This window comes from Myxine glutinosa, chromosome 4 (genome assembly GCF_964187855.1).
Source record: "Myxine glutinosa chromosome 4, kmMyxGlut1.1, whole genome shotgun sequence".
In the NCBI taxonomy this organism is placed as follows: domain Eukaryota; kingdom Metazoa; phylum Chordata; class Myxini; order Myxiniformes; family Myxinidae; genus Myxine; species Myxine glutinosa.
The window spans coordinates 11,223,959-11,241,416 of record NC_136264.1 but is presented as its reverse complement, the minus strand read 5'-3'; the positions used below and the strand labels follow the sequence as shown (position 1 = coordinate 11,241,416).

Here is a 17,458-nt window from a genome sequence, read left to right as displayed (position 1 = left end):
ATGTGTAGAAGAGTTGGGGGACAGAGAAAGGAAGGGAAATGGAATGAGCAGAAGGTAGGGGACACTGTCTGGAATTGATAAACCACACACAGAATGTTCAGGCCTTAGCAAATCAACTCCAGTTGAATGTCTCGCCTGGCTGGCCAAAAGACTTGGGGCGTTCCTCACCCACGGCCGATGGTGGTAGTAGTAGTAATAGTGATAATAGTAGTAGTAGTAGTAGTAGTAGTTCTCATTTTTTGCTGTATCTTGGACTATTGGAAGTACATATTTCATTTGTACACCTTTTTTGAATGGTCACATAGGTATATAATTCACTCCAACAAACATTTAAACAAGAAGACGTCATGCAGAGCACGATACTTGCAAAATCCATCCCTTCCCCCCAAAAATTTGTTGCCATGGATACATCAAATTGTCCATTTCATTAAGATTAAAATTGACGATCTTAATCAAAGCTCGGGTTAATCGGATTAAAATTGATGATTCTTCAGATGCAAATTGATGATTTTTCAGATGCAAATTGATGATTTTTCAGATGCAAATTGATGATTTTTTAGATGCAAATTGATGATTTTTCAGATGCAAATTGATGATTTTTCAGATGCAAATTGATGATTTTTCAGATGCAAATTGATGATTTTTCAGATGCAAATTGATTATTTTTCAGATGCAAATTGATGATTTTTTAGATGCAAATTTATGATTTTTCAGATGCAAATTGATGATTTTTCAGATGCAAATTGATGATTTTTCAGATGCAAATTGATGATTTTTCAGATGCAAATTGATGATTTTTCAGATGCAAATTGATGATTTTTCAGATGCAAATTGATGATTTTTCAGATGCAAATTGATGATTTTTTAGATGCAAATTGATGATTTTTCAGATGCAAATTGATGATTTTTCAGATGCAAATTGATGATTTTTCAGATGCAAATTGATGATTTTTCAGATGCAAATTGATGATTTTTCAGATGCAAATTGATGATTCTTCAGATGCAAATTGATGATTTTTCAGATGCAAATTGATGATTTTTCAGATGCAAATTGATGATTTTTTAGATGCAAATTGATGATTTTTCAGATGCAAATTGATGATTTTTCAGATGCAAATTGATGATTTTTCAGATGCAAATTGATGATTTTTCAGATGCAAATTGATGATTTTTCAGATGCAAATTGATGATTTTTCAGATGCAAATTGATGATTTTTTAGATGCAAATTGATGATTTTTCAGATGCAAATTGATGATTTTTCAGATGCAAATTGATGATTTTTCAGATGCAAATTGATGATTTTTCAGATGCAAATTGATGATTTTTCAGATGCAAATTGATGATTTTTTAGATGCAAATTTATGATTTTTCAGATGCAAATTGATGATTTTTCAGATGAAAATTGATATTCAAAGTTGGACCTTGAGTTGACCTTTGGCCTTTTGACCTCAAAAATAGGTGGTTTCCCAATTTAGTGATGTACTTTGCAATTGCTGTTGAACTTTCAAGTCAATCAGATGAAAAGTGACAATTTTTCAGATGAAAATTTATGATTTTGTAAGTTTGACCTTGAGTTGACCTTTGACCTTGAAATCGTTGCTTTCCCAATTCAGTGAGGTACTTTGCAGTTGCTGTTTAAACTACAAGTCAATCGGATGAAAAGTGACAATTTTTCAGATGAAAATTTATGATTTTGTAAGTTTGACCTTGAGTTGACCTTTGGCCTTTTGACCTCAAAAATAGTTGGTTTCCCAATTTAGTGATGCACTTTGCAATTGCTGTTGAACTTTCAAGTCAATCAGATGAAAAGTGACAATTTTTCAGATGGAAATTTATGATTTTGTAAGTCTGACCTTGAGTTGACCTTTGACCTCAAAAATAGTTGGTTTCCAATTTATTGATGTACAATGCAGTTGCTGTTTAATCTTGAAGTCAATCGGATGAAAAGTGACAATTTTTCAGATGAAAATTGATTTTAGAAGTTTGACCTTGAGTTGACCTTTGGCTTTTTGACCTCAAAATAGTTGCTTTCCCAATTCAGTGACACAAAATGCAAATGTTATTCAATCTTCAAGTCGATCAGATGAAAAGTGACAATTTTTCAGATGAAAATTTATGATTTTGTAAGTTTGACCTTGAGTTGACCTTTGGCTTTTTGACCTCAAAATAGTTGCTTTCCAAATTCAGTGACACAAAATGCAAATGTTATTCAATTTTCAAGTCGATCAGATGAAAAATGACAATTTTAGAAATATGACCTCAAGACGACCTATGACCTCAAAATCAATAGACCAACCTTATGACCAACTCTACCATCTGGTGAAGTTTCGTGAAGATCGCTTTAAAATTGTGACCTGAAGGCGACTGACATACAGACCTCAGGATCACACATTAGGATCAAAGACAGAATAATGCACAAGACCAACCAATATTGTGGGGAAATGTTCAATTTTGCAAGGTGCCAGTTGGAAATCAGGTGTCGGAAGGGAGATCCAAGAAAACCCGATCAACTTATGCATGTTCTGTTCTGGTTACCTGTCGAATTGGAAGGCCTTAAAAACTACCTTTATGGAACATTGAGTGAAGTTAGTTGTATCGTTTCCCTGATGACACTCGAAGGTGAGAAGTTTAGCTTGTGTGTTCCGACAGAGACCCTGGATCAAGCGCATCCCAATGGCCGCCATTGCATTGGCAGTTGCGTTGGCACTCCTTCTCCCTCGTCTCGGTCACCTTTTCACCTGACGGATCCGGCCGTGCTTGGATATCGCTGCACCGTCGCGCATCGGCATGCTTGTGCTACATACCGCCGACTCAGTAGTCCGATGAGTCATAGCTAGGCCATCAATTGTAATTGCAACAGCACCACCATCACCGATGAGATAGTGAGTGGACACCGACCGCACGGATGGAAACCGTGTTCCCGCCGCAGAAACTTCACCTTCTCTTGACAGGTTAGAATTTTGTAATCTTTTCAGATGTGCTTTGGTATTTTGTTCGAAGGGATTCTGCGGTGGCCTCGTTGCATTCCCAAATTGTGCATTCCATTCCTGAAACACGTTGCATGTCTTTTCCATATTTTGATGTCTTTTCGTGTTGAGTCAGGCAACCATTTTCCGGATGTTGCACCTGCTTGTCTCTTATATTGTGGGCATGTAGCGGAAGGATGAAATATAAAAAATGACCATCTACAAGACTATAGGGTACTGGAGGTAAAATGGTGCAATTTACAGGCATTTACCAATTCGTTTTGCACATGTACAGTACGTACAGTACATGCTCCTGAAAGGTTTCAACCTGTTTTGAATTGAAATGATGTGAAAACTGTTGCAAATGCAAAGAACTTAAATAATTATATATTTATTTATTTTGTGATCCTATATTTTAGTGAACGTATTTATTTAAATCATTGCAGTATATATTGTAATTGTTTGTTATCAATTCTAAACTTTAACTTGATTGCGGTTACCTTTCTCCAAGAAGTTACCGGTAACTGTGGTTTGGCTGCTTTGAACACCTAAAATGGACTCCTGTATTAAAATGCTTTGGCTATATTCTGGTGGAAATGTGTACACGCCTTATCTTGTGCAATCGGATAAGTGGAGTGTTTCGGAAGGCAGGTTATCATTCATGAGAGGGTAACGAGTTGGAGACCGAGAGATAGCGGAGACGTCGGAGAAGGTGGCTGGTTTACGATCGCAAAGTCCTGAGTTCGAGCCCCTGTAACGCCGTTGCATTAACACCAGGTGGTGTTAACACCATTAACACTCAGCCTGTCATCCTTCTGAGGTTGGCACAACCAGGTGTTCAGGTTCAACCAGGTTCAGGTTCAGGTTCAGGTCCAGGTTCAGGTTCCAGGCCTGACACCACCAGGTTCAACCCAGGTTCCAGGCACCTGGACACCAGGAACAGGAACCACAACCAGGACCAGGACACAACCAGGAACCAGGTTAAACATCAGGTGGTGGTTCCAGGCACCAGGTCCAGGTTCAGGTTCAACCAGGTTGGCAGTCAGGTGGTCTGAGGTTGGTCTGAGGTCAGCTCACTGGGAGGAATGAGCCATTCGAGTGTTCTGCGTAGGAGTGGCGATCCAATGGCTTAGAAACTGCTTTGGCAGCCAGGTGTATCTGAAGATGCAACGAGGAGTGCTCATCATCATGTATTCCGGAATCAACAGGTAGGTTTTCGGGAATAAAACATGAGGTGACAGAAGTATTGGTTGTGAGTGAGGAAATCTGCGAGTAAAAAAACCAGAAGCAGGTAGTCTACTTCCTAGGATACTAGGGGAGTGGAGTGCTCGCAGATACATTTCATAGCTCTATTAGAACAGGGTCAGCACCAGGCCAGGCCTAGTTCCTAACGGGTCTCACCCATTCACACTCGCTTCCCTTCTTCCATCCTTAGCACCCACACCCCAGAATCTGCTCGGAATACACGCATGGTTACCCTCTTTCAATCTAAGCCCGCTACTCACCTTAATCCCACTTTTCTCCCATTGGTTGTTATCTCCACTTTTCAGAAGGTGCGAGGAAATTCTCCCAGAACTCCAAAACCTACACCTATACGCACTCCAGATCTCAGTAACCACTGGGCCTAACACCTTTTCCTCCCTACCACTCACCTCTTCATGATGTAAATATTTTTTGTCTGCCTGTTCGCTTCTCTCCTCCTATTGGTCTGACAACCTGCTGCTCCTTGTCGTTTACTTTCTCCATGAGCCTCGACCTGTTTGAAAATACACAACACCCATTTTTAAGTTGGAGGTGCAATATCATACAGAGATTGCCTTGCCTTGCCTTGCCATGTCTCTACAAGTATTTCAAGGAGTCCAGAAATTAATAATTCACAAAATGACACCTTAACGCACCTCCTGCAGACTAAAGCAGGTAAAGGCAGTGGAAAAGAAAATGGAAACACCTGGGTAAATGAGGGACACCAAGCAACTGCTTCCACACAGGTGTGGCCCATGTGTTAATAACTAAGCAAATAGCATCCCAGCATGCTTAGGGTCATGTATAAAAATGCTGCACAGGCCTTGTTGTCTATAATTATGGAGACCCCCTAATGCCCCCACCCACAGAGCACGTGTGGTCGCCCAATGGGTTCATGACCATGACGCTGACGTTATCCATACGTCATGGCTTTTTCAGTCACCAGATCTGGACCCCATCGAGCATTTATGGGATATTGTGGAACTTCGTCCGAGACTGCGTTTTCCATCTAACAGGTGTGAGCTGATTGACTTTCTCGTGGAAGAATGGTGCCGCGTCCCTCCTGCAGAATTCCAGATGCTGATGGAATCTATGCCACTGTGCGTACAGGCCGTACCGGCCGTACGTGGTGGCCCCACGCCCTACCAAGTGACGTTACATTAGTGTTTCCATTTTCTTTGTCCACTCACTGTAGATGTTGGCCTGGTGTTGTCTTTTCGATTTTACAAGAGTCAAAGTTCAAAACTGTTTGTAAAATGAAGTTTTTTTGGGAATTCCAAGTCATTCCTTTTTGGCACAACTGCAGACAAGACTTGGCACAAAAAATACCTTTCCATAGTCCTTTTAGGGGAAAAAATCAGGAAGATATTGGTCTGATGTCTGATGTCTTCCTTTTCTGTTTCACAGTGAATTGGAGTTCAAAATTGGTCATTTGGCCTGCCATGTTTTTAGATTTAAACCATTTCAGACAAGACTTTGCACAAAAATACTTTGCCAAGACTAAAGCAGGTAAATGGTAGAAGGTATGTGTCTTCCTTTTGATCTTACAGAGGTTAAAATGGAGGAGGTGGGGGCGACATTGTGTCCGCTTGTGCATCTGTATGATTCTAGTTAAAACAATTTCTTCCAAACATTTTCTTTTTCTCTCCTCTGTTCTTTGACATTTCAGGTGCTTTCAGGTGTACCTTTGGTTTCAGCTTCGAAATAGTAAGTATTGCTGAAGGTTAGCGGAACATCATGAGGAGCAGGTTAACAGTGATTCCATAATTATGGATCAAAATAGACATGATTCATAATCTATTTAAATGTCCTCAAGGGCCTGTGCTCGAGAATAACCATAAAACGCCATTTTTGTTTTATCTCCATCACACTGGGCACTCTGCGGAAGTGCAGCGAGCACATCATTTTGTGAGACTTCACCTCAAACATTGATGAACAGCTGTTGGCAGGTGTGCTTCAAGCCAATTATCATCTTTGCTTTAACTATGGCATTAAATAAGTTTACTCCAATCATTAGTCTTGCCCCAAAGGGGATGCGATACTATTGCAAATATTGCCCCGTCTGTGTGTGTGTGTGTGTGTGTGTGTGTGTGTGTGTGTGTGTGTGTGTGTGTGTGTGTGTGTGTGTGTGTGTGTGTGTGTCTACGTCGATATATTTTTGGTTCACGAGTTATCAAACAGAGTGACCACTATATTCGTCATGGGTGTGTGTCTGTCTGTCTGTCTGTCCGCAGCATAACTACCCGATGAGATCATCGGATCTTGACGAAACTTGGGTGGGAGGTTGATATCATGATCTAGTTGTGTCCTGCCTAGAGTGGGCGTATTGCGCCCATTGTGGGCGGAGCCACGCCCGAAAAAGATGTCTTTTTAGGGGGTAATCGATTTCAAGCGACATCTTCTCCGAGGGGTTTGGTGGATTCTGACAGGGGTTTCGGTATTTGGTTAGGCCAATGTCATGTGTCCAGCCCCACGGAGCTCGATTTTTCATTTTCGCCCCAAGGTCAAGGTCACGAGGTCATGAAATTTAGAAAACTCGATTTTTCATGGTTTTATTACATTGTTCGCTTCCTGATAGGGTGAAATGTCTTACATAATCTTATATTATCACATACATAATGAAATACAGGTTTTCCAACAAATTTCAGAATCTTTGACCTTTGACCATTGAAGGTCACCAAGGTCAAATTTTCAAAGTTGTCGGAATCGAACCGAATTTTCGGTATTGTGTATTAGCACGCAGCGCATTGGTGCCCTTTGTAAATAGGTATGTACACCGCATGTCGGGGGCCGACACCTGCCACGTGGGCCCCCGACTCCCAAGTCCGGGCCTGTTTCGGTTATAGTCCGTCCTTTGTCATTGAATACTGCTCGCTCGTGAACCATCGTCATCTCCTGACTTGTTACTTTTAAAATGGTTTTCTCTGAAACCACTTGTCTGATCGATGCAAAATTTTAAACATAAGAGGGACTCCCCATGGAAAATGTTATATCGAAAATTCTGATGTCATAGGTCACAGGTATGGCAGCCATATTGGATTAAAGGGAAAAAATTGGCGGACCCAAATGGAAGGGGGGGCCTGAGATTTGGAGGACCAAATTGGAAGGGGGGCCTGATAAAGATGAGGAATGGTGGTGATGACGCACGCATGCACGAGCACACACACACATATATATATATATATATATATATATGTATATATATACTGACACTTTGAAAACGCAACTTTGTATAACCCTAACCCTAACCCCAACAACTAACCTTAACCCTAACCCCAAAAACTAACCCTAACCCTAACAACTAACCCTAACAGTTAACCCTAACCCTAACCCTAACCCTAACAATTGGCCAGCTGTGTCCCCAGACTTAAACCCTATCGAGCACCTTTGGGATGAGTTAGGGCGACGTGTACCCCGACGTCAGCCGCCACCACAAAACGTTGCTGTGTTGGGTCAGGCATTACAGAATGAGTGGAGGAACATCCCTGATGCCACGATCAGACTTGTGCACGTGCAAATGGTGGACACAACAGATACTGACTCTGAGGTGGAGGGTGGGACTGTTTGATGACGTATGACATCTTATGGGATTGCTGTCAGGACAATATTATTTTGTGGTTTGTCGACTGATTAACCTGTTTTCCTTCCATAGTAAACACCTTTCAGTTCCACTGGTTGTTTGTCATATTATTGCATCCAAAGTCCGTTTTGCGTTTTCAAAGTGTGTCAGTATACACACATGTGCAAGGGTCATGATTTACATGTACCCATGCACGATTATGGATTATACATGTTTGGTTTTGCTTTTGGTTTTGCTTTGGCATGTTTTGTTTTGTTCTGCATGACATCATGTGCTGTGTATTGCATGCACACATATTATTTTTTAAATGTTATATATATATATATATATACACACACACACACACACACACATACACATACACATACACACATACACATATTGAGCACATGTTATATGTGGCATGTTGTACAGTGGTATGCTTTGTGCATGCGTGTTGTACGTGTCACATTGCACATATTTTGTGCGCGCGCGTACACACACGCACACGCACACACACACACATGCACACACTTACAAAGGTGGATACATCGAGACCTGGGAGGTCTCTGTTCCCCCTTCTGAAACCCACATTTGGAGATGACCAACAACACATGCAATCCTAGACTTACCCATGTTAAATGACATTTGCCAGTAATCATTCCTCTCTGACTAGAAAGATAGTCTAGAATCTAGATAGTCTAGAAAGACTATCTGACTGGTAAGGCTAACCCCTGCTCTAGCGGGGGAAAATGGCCTTAAAACGTTCATTCATTCATTCATTCATTCATTCTGACTAGAAAGACAAGTTAAGGGAAGCTTCGATCACAAAAATCCACATCATCCGATGGATTTTGATTGTTGGAGGAAATTTGAGGTGTGCAGTCAACTTGGGGTGCCCTGTGGGGAAGTCGAGGTGTGCATTCAGCCTGGTGTGCCCTGTAGGGCAATTGAGGTGTGCGGTCAGCCTGGTGTGCCCTGTCGGGAAATTGAGGTGTGCGGTCAGCCTGGTGTGCCCTGAAGGGAAGTCGAGGTGTGCAGTCAGCCTGGTGTGCCCTGTGGGGAAGTCGAAGGGTACAGTCAGCCTGGTGTGCCCTGTGGGGAAGTCGAAGGGTGCAGTCAGCCTGGTGTGCCCTGTAGGGAAGTCGAGGTGTGCAGTCAGCCTGGTGTGCCCTGTGGGGAAGTCGAAGGGTACAGTCAGCTTGGTGTGCCCTGTGGGGAAGTCGAAGGGTGCAGTCAGCCTGGTGTGCCCTGTAGGGAAGTCGAGGTGTGCAGTCAGCCTGGTGTGCCCTGTGGGGAAGTCGAAGGGTGCAGTCAGCCTGGTGTGCCCTGTAGGGAAGTCGAGGTGTGCAGTCAGCCTGGTGTGTCCTCAAGGGAAGTCGAGGTGTGCAGTCAACCTGGTGTGCCCTGTAGGGAAGTTGAGGTGTGCAGTCAGCCTGGTGTGCCCTCAAGGGAAGTCGAGGTGTGCAGTCAACCTGGTGTGCCCTGTAGGGAAGTTGAGGTGTGCAGTCAGCCTGGTGTGCCCTGTAGGGAAGTCGAGGTGTGCGGTCAGCCTGGTGTGCCCTGTAGGGAAATTGAGGTGTGCGGTCAGCCTGGTGTGCCCTGTAGGGAAATTGAGGTGTGCGGTCAGCCTGGTGTGCCCTGTGGGGAAATTGAGGTGTGCGGTCAGCCTGGTGTGCCCTGTAGGGATGTCGAGGTGTGTGGTCAGCCTGGTGTGCCCTGTAGGGAAGTTGAGGTGTGCAGTCAGCCTGGTGTGCCCTGTGGGGAAGTCGAGGTGTGCAGTCAGCCTGGTGTGCCCTGTAGGGAAGTCGAGGTGTGCAGTCAGCCTGGTGTGCCCTGTAGGGAAGTCGAGGTGTGTGGTTAGCCTGGTGTGCACTGTAGGGAAATTGAGGTGTGCGGTCAGCCTGGTGTGCCCTGTGGGGAAATTGAGGTGTGCGGTCAGCCTGGTGTGCCCTGAAGGGAAGTCGAGGTGTGCAGCCAGCCTGGTGTACCATGTAGGTAAATTGAGGTGTGCATTCGGACAGCCATTTCCTTACCTGATAGTGAAGAGAGCACAGTTTCATCACCTCTACAGTGTAACAGAACAGGTGATGTATGATTAAAATGTCCGTGATGAGATTCCTTTCAGCTCTCAGAGAAAATGTGTTGGCGTGTGCCAGCAACAAGCTTTGGAAACACTGTAAGCCCTATTCACAGCCTGGTTGCTTTGCCAGGTGAGTTTCTCATCATTTGCACCTCTTGCGCACGACGTCTGCTGAAGCTGGTTTCGGGAATTAGTTGATGTGATGGTGCAGGCACGGTTTCAGAGAAGTCATTGAACACTTGCCAATGAAACAACCAATAGCAGCACTGTTTCCCTGTCATTGAATCTGGCCAACTCTCTCTGAAATGAATTCAAAGCGACGTGCTCTTCACATCACTTGATTAGCATGCTGCACCAAACAGGTGCCTTAGAGGCTGCACACAAGTGTGAAGCCAATTACGCTCATGCGTTTGCGACATCCGAAGACATCATGTATAACCAACCATGTTGCATTACAAAAAGCACCACAATTATTTATACAATGGTCTAGGGGTCTAGAGGAGGAGATAAATTACAAAGCGCAGCAGGTTTATATAAACTACCTAGGCATACGGGGAGGCAGGTGGGTGCATTGTGGATGTGCATTGGTGAACGCATGTGAAAGACTGAAATGAGGAAGATGAAACAATGGGCAGAGGGAGATGATTGTTGAATAACCGGGGGTGAATGCAGGTGGGAGATTAGTCTGGACTTGGGGATGGCTGAGCACGTGAGGGTTCCCAGAGGAATCCCTAAAATCTGGGTTGGCTTTCATTTTTAGGGGATTTGGAGGGAAAAGTTAGGAGAAGGCTGGAAGTGCAAGGTGACAGTCCATGGAAATGCACGTCCTATCTTCAGATTCCAGTGGTACAGAAGGCCTTATTTTTGACCACCTCAAAAGGAACAAGGTGGAAAGGATGAGCACCGGCGCAGAATACCTAAATGACGACTGGCCTTTGATGAGAGCTTGGGGATGTGATTCCCCCATGGAAGATTATGCAGATGGTGCAGCCAAGGAGCTCCAGGGACCGTGACTCTTCTGGTGGCTTTCCAGAGAAGTGGATTGGTTAGTTTCATAGCCGATCTTTGTTGAGAGACGGTGTCGGCATTAAATGTGCGTACTTTCTTGTTACATCATGATGCAGCCAACATGTAAGTCGTGAAGGAAGTGCAAGGGTGACATCACTACCTGTTCTAAAGTCGACTTTGGAGCCATGAGACATTGGATATTTACATTGTTGCTATAAACAAGAAATTTTAACTTGTATTTCCCCTATGCAGTGAACTGGTGCTCAATTTGCCGACCTCGGAAGGATGACGGGCTGAGTCAACCACCCTGGCGTTAATTCAACGATCGACCGGGATTCAAACTCAGGATCCTATGATCCCAAGACAGCACCCTAACCGCTAAGCCAACACCGTTAGGGTTAGGGTTAGACCATGCATGTTGAAAAATGGTTGTGGGCACATTTAAGTAACAAAATGGCGACCAGTCGGCCATCTTGGATCTGGTCACGAAATAAAACGATGTGCATATGTATACCATCATTCGTTATCTGTGTGCCGAGTTTGAACTCGAAATAAAGTGCATGTCCGAGAAATGATTGAGAACGTGGACAAAATCGGATTTTTTACAACTAAAATGGCCACCAGCCTACCAGTCGGCCATCTTTGATGAGATCATAAAGTGAGGGGCACGTATATGCCATGTGCTGTGCTTGTGCCATGTTTGAACAAAATCGGACCATACATCTCCAATAAATGGTTGGGGGCACGTTTAAGTAACAAAATGTCCGCCAGTCACCATCTTGGATCTGATCTCGAAATAAAGTGACGTGCAAATGTAATCCCTCATTCATTTATCTGTGTGCAAGTTTGAACAATATTGGTTAATGCATATCCAAGAAATAGTTGAGGGCATGTTCAACATCGTTTTTGTTTTTTTTACAACTAAAATGGCCGCTTGTCAGCCATCTTTGATTGCATCACAAAACCAAATGATGTGCATTTGTATACCACTATGTATTGTCTTTCTGCCAAGTATGAAAAAAATTGGTCAATACATCTCTGAGATATGGTTGCGGACGCACGCACGCACACACGGATGGACAGACAGACAGACAGACAGATGGACGTACGGACAGACGAGACCCAATCCATAGGCTCCCGTTTCGGACTAAATCCAACGGGGGATAATATTGAGAAGACAAATAAAATGTAGTTTACAATCGAAGCAAAGGTTCCCCCCACCTGGTCAGCAGATGCTCAGATCGCACCTGAGAGCACATATAAAATCCCAAAGCTTCTGGGCCCCTTGAGCAGGCCACGGACCCCACACCTTGATGGCTTCGCACTCACAGCATCTAGGCGAGTATACACCCTGTTCCCTTCATTTCTGAACCCCGACCTTTCAAAAAATGGTGGATCTGACCATGGGGTAGATGATACATATTTACACTTGCTCCGTTATATAAAGTTTGGTCGGGTATTTCTGGCAGGTGAGTGGCAGTAATTTTTGTTTTTCTGGCAGCACTCCACGGACCGGTCCAATAAATTCCGTCATACCCATTCGTAATCTTAAACACCTGGAGGCCTCTAATGCACCGATAGTGCAGCAGTGCATGTCTAGTCTCTTTAACCTGTCTTGATAAGAGAGATGACTTTTAGATGGCACAAGCTTCATAGCTCTTCACTGAAATCTTTCCAAGTTTCATCAGATGAAAATCCCGGGGTTCCATTCCAGGTTGGAAAATCACATTCAAGTACTGTATATGGAGTACGTCTTACAAGAGACTTTAATAACGAAGGAAAAGTATCTTCAATATGGTGGTGAAAGCTCGTTTAATAATTCCCAAGGTTACATGGGCCTTATTTACAGTTTCAGCAACATGTTTGTGAAAGTGGAGATCCGTGCCCATAACGCTCCCGAGCAGGATCTGTTTCTTCCTGCACCGATTCCAGCATTTGATCATGAAATACATCTGCTTGTTGTTACCACTGGCAAGATGGAGCACTACAAGAGTACATGTGGAGTACATGTGTGTACATTAGAAGGTAGCTATCATGCAGACGACCAAACTGCAGCTTGATGCAAACAAAGTCTTCCTGTAGGGTGTCTGGGATTTAGTTTGAGTTGCATAGGTTAATGTCTTATAATAATACATGTTCCCTTTCAAGGATTCCCTCTTTTCTGGTTCGTGGGAAGAACACCTTCACAGAAAAAGTTCTCGTAAACCTTTGTAACTGGAAGGCTGATTACCAATTCTTTCAGAACTCTTGGGTGCACATTATCAGGACAGGCAGACTTGTTTACATCAAGTTGCATCAACGTCCTTGTGATAACCCCTTCAGAAATGCCAACACTGCGAAGCTCGGAGCATGGTGACCGCCAGTTGGGAATGCAGAAGTCATTCGGATTCTCCGTGGAGAAGCAAATTGAACACCTGGGCTTTCTTTTTGTCATCTTCAGCATGAGTTCCATCAGGCATCTGCTGGGAGCCTTTCTCGTTTTAACATTCTGATTTACAGAATTCCAAAATTTCTTGGGATTATCTCTACCCAACATTATTTCATAGTTTTGACTCAATTGTCTCGTTTTTGTCAAATTGCTTCTGATTTGGGGAGGAAACCATTGTTAGTTTACAGTGATCCTTGTCTCCGCATATCCTGTCCACACTGTTTATGTATCTGCTCAGTGCTAAAGTCTCTCTGCTGACATATACAGGTACACTCTTCCTTTTTCCACTCTTCAATTTAATGGGCATGTGCATATCCATTATGTGCACAACATTCTTATTAACCACAGCAAAGCTTGCTCACAGCAAAGATTTTCGAGTTGATCTCCTCAATCTACTGCTTGAAATTCTTCATCGCCATATATATATATATGCAGTATATACAGACTTGGCATTTAATATGGAATATTTTTTTTTCCTTGACTTGGGTTTACTTTCTTAACTCAGTATATCAATCTGGTGAGTTTCTTTTACACTTTGGTGATTTATTTGTTAAAAGAACCATGTCACTGATTGTCTGTCATAGCAAGAAGTCAACAACAGGATTATATCACAGGTGGCGTGGCAAAATGTACGGACAGGTGAATTTGATGATTGACTTCACAGTCGGGTATACAAGGGTTGTTGCGTTCTGTATTAGTGGAAAACAACTGCTGCACGTCTCCAAAAGTTATTGCCGCTTCCTCTGGAGATGGTCCGTCAACTCGACAATGCTGTTTGTCATGGAGTGGTAGCTTTACGAAATTACGGCATGAAACAACGTGCTATTGCTCGGCAGTATGGCATCAGTCAAGGTCAGGTGTCAAAGATCCTGAAACGAAATGCTCAGAGGGGTGTCCCTACTCCAATACCGAGGCCAGGACGTCCCCGCAGAACCACAAGGAGGGATGATCGCCAGCTGCACCGGTTACTCCGCAATGGCCGTACCAAGTCAGCTAATCGGCTTGGGGATGAGTGGCAGCAACTGACAAATGTGCCTGTATCCAGAAGGCTATTCAACCAACGACTGGTTCAAGCAGGCTATCGTGCCAGGCGTCCCCTGAGAAAGCCACGCCTGACCAGACAACACCACCAGCGCCGATTGCAGTGGGCCAGAGAGCACCGTCAATGGCAGCCAGGACACTGGAATCACGTGATCTTCAGTGACGAGTCTAGATTTCTGGTCTATCGTCAAGATGGCCGCGTCCGAGTGCGCAGACAAGTGCATGAAGCCGACAACAAAGATTGTATAGTGCCAAGAGTCCAAGCTGGAGGTGGTGGGGTGACCGTCAGGGCTGCTTTTCATGCAGGGGGCAAAACTGACCTGGTTGTTCTGAATGGAAACCTGAACCAGTTCAAGTACAGGGCCATTCTGGAAGAAACATTGCTTCCATTTGCTCGTGCAAACTTTCGAGGAAACTTTGTCTTCCAAGATGACAATGCACGGCCTCATCGTGCTCGCATAATCCAACACTTTCTTGCTGACTGTGGTGTAGAGCATATGGAGTGGCCTGCCATGTCCCCGGATATGAATCCGATAGAGAACTTGTGGGCAGAATTAACGCGTCAAATCGACCACTTGGACCAGCAGCCGACCTCTGTGCATGAATTGCAGCAGGCTATTGTCACTGCATGGCAAGTGATTCCTGTCCAAACCTTGGCAAATCTCGTGAACAGCATGCCTCAACGTGTACGTGCTCTCCTGAATGCTCGTGGGGGTTACACGAAGTACTGAACTGTAATTTTACTGTCCGTAATCCCAGTCGTAATTTAACTTTTGTTTTTGTTAAAAAATTTTTTGGCTGATGTGCAAAATAAAGAGATACTTCTGGAAAACGTACAGAAGTTTAACACAGTACTGTCCATGAATTGAGTTCGATATCAGTTTACATCACTTTCAAGGATCAATGTATTTGTTTCGAAATGTCAAATGTGGTTTTTGTTTCTTTTAAAGGTCACATTAACAAAATCTAGAATAATTTCAACATAATTTCAATGAACTTTTGGTTCTAAGACATCTTGAAAAGTAAGTTCACCCCCAGAAAAAAAAATATTCCATATTAAATGCCAAGTCTGTACATATATATAAACATACAAATAAATATACAGGATATATACACACTACATGGCCAAAAATTTGTAGACACCCGAACATCACACCCGTATGTGCTCGTCGAACATCTCATTCCAAAATCATGGGCATTAATATGGAGTCGGGGCCCCCTTTGCTGCTATAACAGCCTCCACTCTTCTTGGAAGGCTTTCCACTAGATGTTGGATCATTGCTGCGGGGATTTGCTTCCATTCAGCCTCAAGAGAATTAGTGAGGTTGGGCACTGATGTTGGGTGATTTGGCCTGGCTCACAGTCGGCGTTCCAATTCATTCCAAAGGTGTGCGATGGGTTTGAGGTCAGGGCTCTGTGCAGGCCAGTTAAGTTCTTCCACACCGATCTTGACAAACCATTTCTGTATGGACCTCGCTTTGTGCACGAGGGCGTTGTCATGCTGAAACAGGAAAGGGCCTTCCCCAAACTGTTGCCACAAAGTTGGAAGCACACAATCGTATAGAATGTCATTATATGCTGTAGCGTTAAGATTTCCCTTCACTGGAACTAAGGGGCCTAGCCCGAACCATAAAAAAAACAGCCACAGACCATTATTCCTCCTCCACCAAACTTTACAGTTGGCACTATGCATTCGGGCAGGTAGCATTCTCCTGGCATTTGCCAAACCCACATTAGTCCGACGGACTGCCAGATGGTGAAGCGTGATTCATCACTCCAGAAAACGCGTTTCCACTGCTCCAGAGTCCAATGGCGGCGAGCTTTCCACCACTCCAACCGACGCCTGGCATTGCGCATGGTGATCTTAGGCTTGTGTGCGGCTGCTCGGCCATGGAAACCCATTTCATGAAGCTCCGGATGAACAGTTGTGCTGACGTTGTTTTCAGAGGCAGTTTGGAACTCGGTAGTGAGTGTTGCAACCGAGGACAGACACTACGTGCTTTTTATGCGCTCCGTGCTTCAGCACTCGGCGGTCCCATTCTGTGAGCTTGTGTAGCCTACCACTTTTGGCTGAGCTGTTGTTGCTCCTAGACGTTTCCAGTTCACAACAACAGCACTTACAGTTGACCGGGGCAGCTCTAGCAGGGCAGAAATTTGACGAACTGACTTGTTGGAAAGGTGGCATCCTATGACGGTGCCACATTGAAAGTCACTGAACTCTTCAGTTTGGCCCATTCTACTGGCAATGTTTGTCTATGGAGATTGCGTGGCTGTGTGCTTGATTATATATACCTGTCAGCAATGAGTTTGGCTGAAATGGCCAAATCCACTAATTAGAAGGGGGTGTCCGCATACTTTTGGCCATGTAGTGTGTATATATATATATATATATATATGTATATATATATATATATATATATATATATATATATATATATATATATATATATATATAAATATATATATATATATATATATATATATATATATATGTATATAAATTATATATATATATATATATATATATATATATAAATATCAATATATATATATATATACTGTATATATATATACTGTATATATATACTGTATATATATATATATATATATATATATATATATATATATATATATATATATATATATATATATATATATATACAGACTTGGCATTTAATATGGAATTTTTTTTTTGTGGGGGTGAACTTACTTTTCAAGATGTCTTAGAACCAAAAGTTCATTGGAATTATGTTGAAATTATTCTAGATTTTGTTAATGTGACCTTTAAAAGAAACAAAAACCACATTTGACATTTCGAAACAAATAAATTGATCCTTGAAAGTGATGTAAACTGATATCGAACTCAATTCATGGACAGTACTGTGTTAAACTTCTGTACGTTTTCCAGAAGTATCTCTTTATTTTGCACATTAGCCAATTTTTTTTATAAACAAAAACAAAAGTTAAATTACGACTGGGATTACGGACAATAAAATTACAGTTCAGTACTTCGTTGTAACCCCCACGAGCATTCAGGAGAGCACGTACACGTTGAGGCATGCTGTTCACGAGATTTGCCAAGGTTTGGACAGGAATCGCTTGCCATGCAGTGACAATAGCCTGCTGCAAT

The 17,458-nt window shown here is 43.1% G+C and overlaps 1 protein-coding gene and 1 long non-coding RNA gene across 2 annotated transcripts in view; one reads left to right on the top strand and one right to left on the bottom strand.

Annotated features, from left to right (window-relative positions):
* LOC137424421 (uncharacterized) overlaps positions 1–3,552 on the top strand; it is a 44,757-nt gene extending 41,205 nt beyond the window's left edge. Inside the window, exon 9 of the mRNA XM_068111858.2 lies at positions 2,651–3,552. Coding sequence (XP_067967959.2) covers positions 2,651–2,743 — 93 coding nt within the window. The 3' untranslated portion in view covers positions 2,744–3,552. The remainder of the gene's footprint in view (positions 1–2,650) is intronic.
* The window catches only part of LOC137424423 (uncharacterized), a 28,026-nt gene extending 20,267 nt beyond the window's left edge, over positions 1–7,759 (bottom strand). Inside the window, exon 1 of the long non-coding RNA XR_010983925.2 lies at positions 7,595–7,759. This is a non-coding gene — a long non-coding RNA (uncharacterized LOC137424423). The remainder of the gene's footprint in view (positions 1–7,594) is intronic.
* Between the last annotated feature and the right edge of the window lie 9,699 nt (positions 7,760–17,458).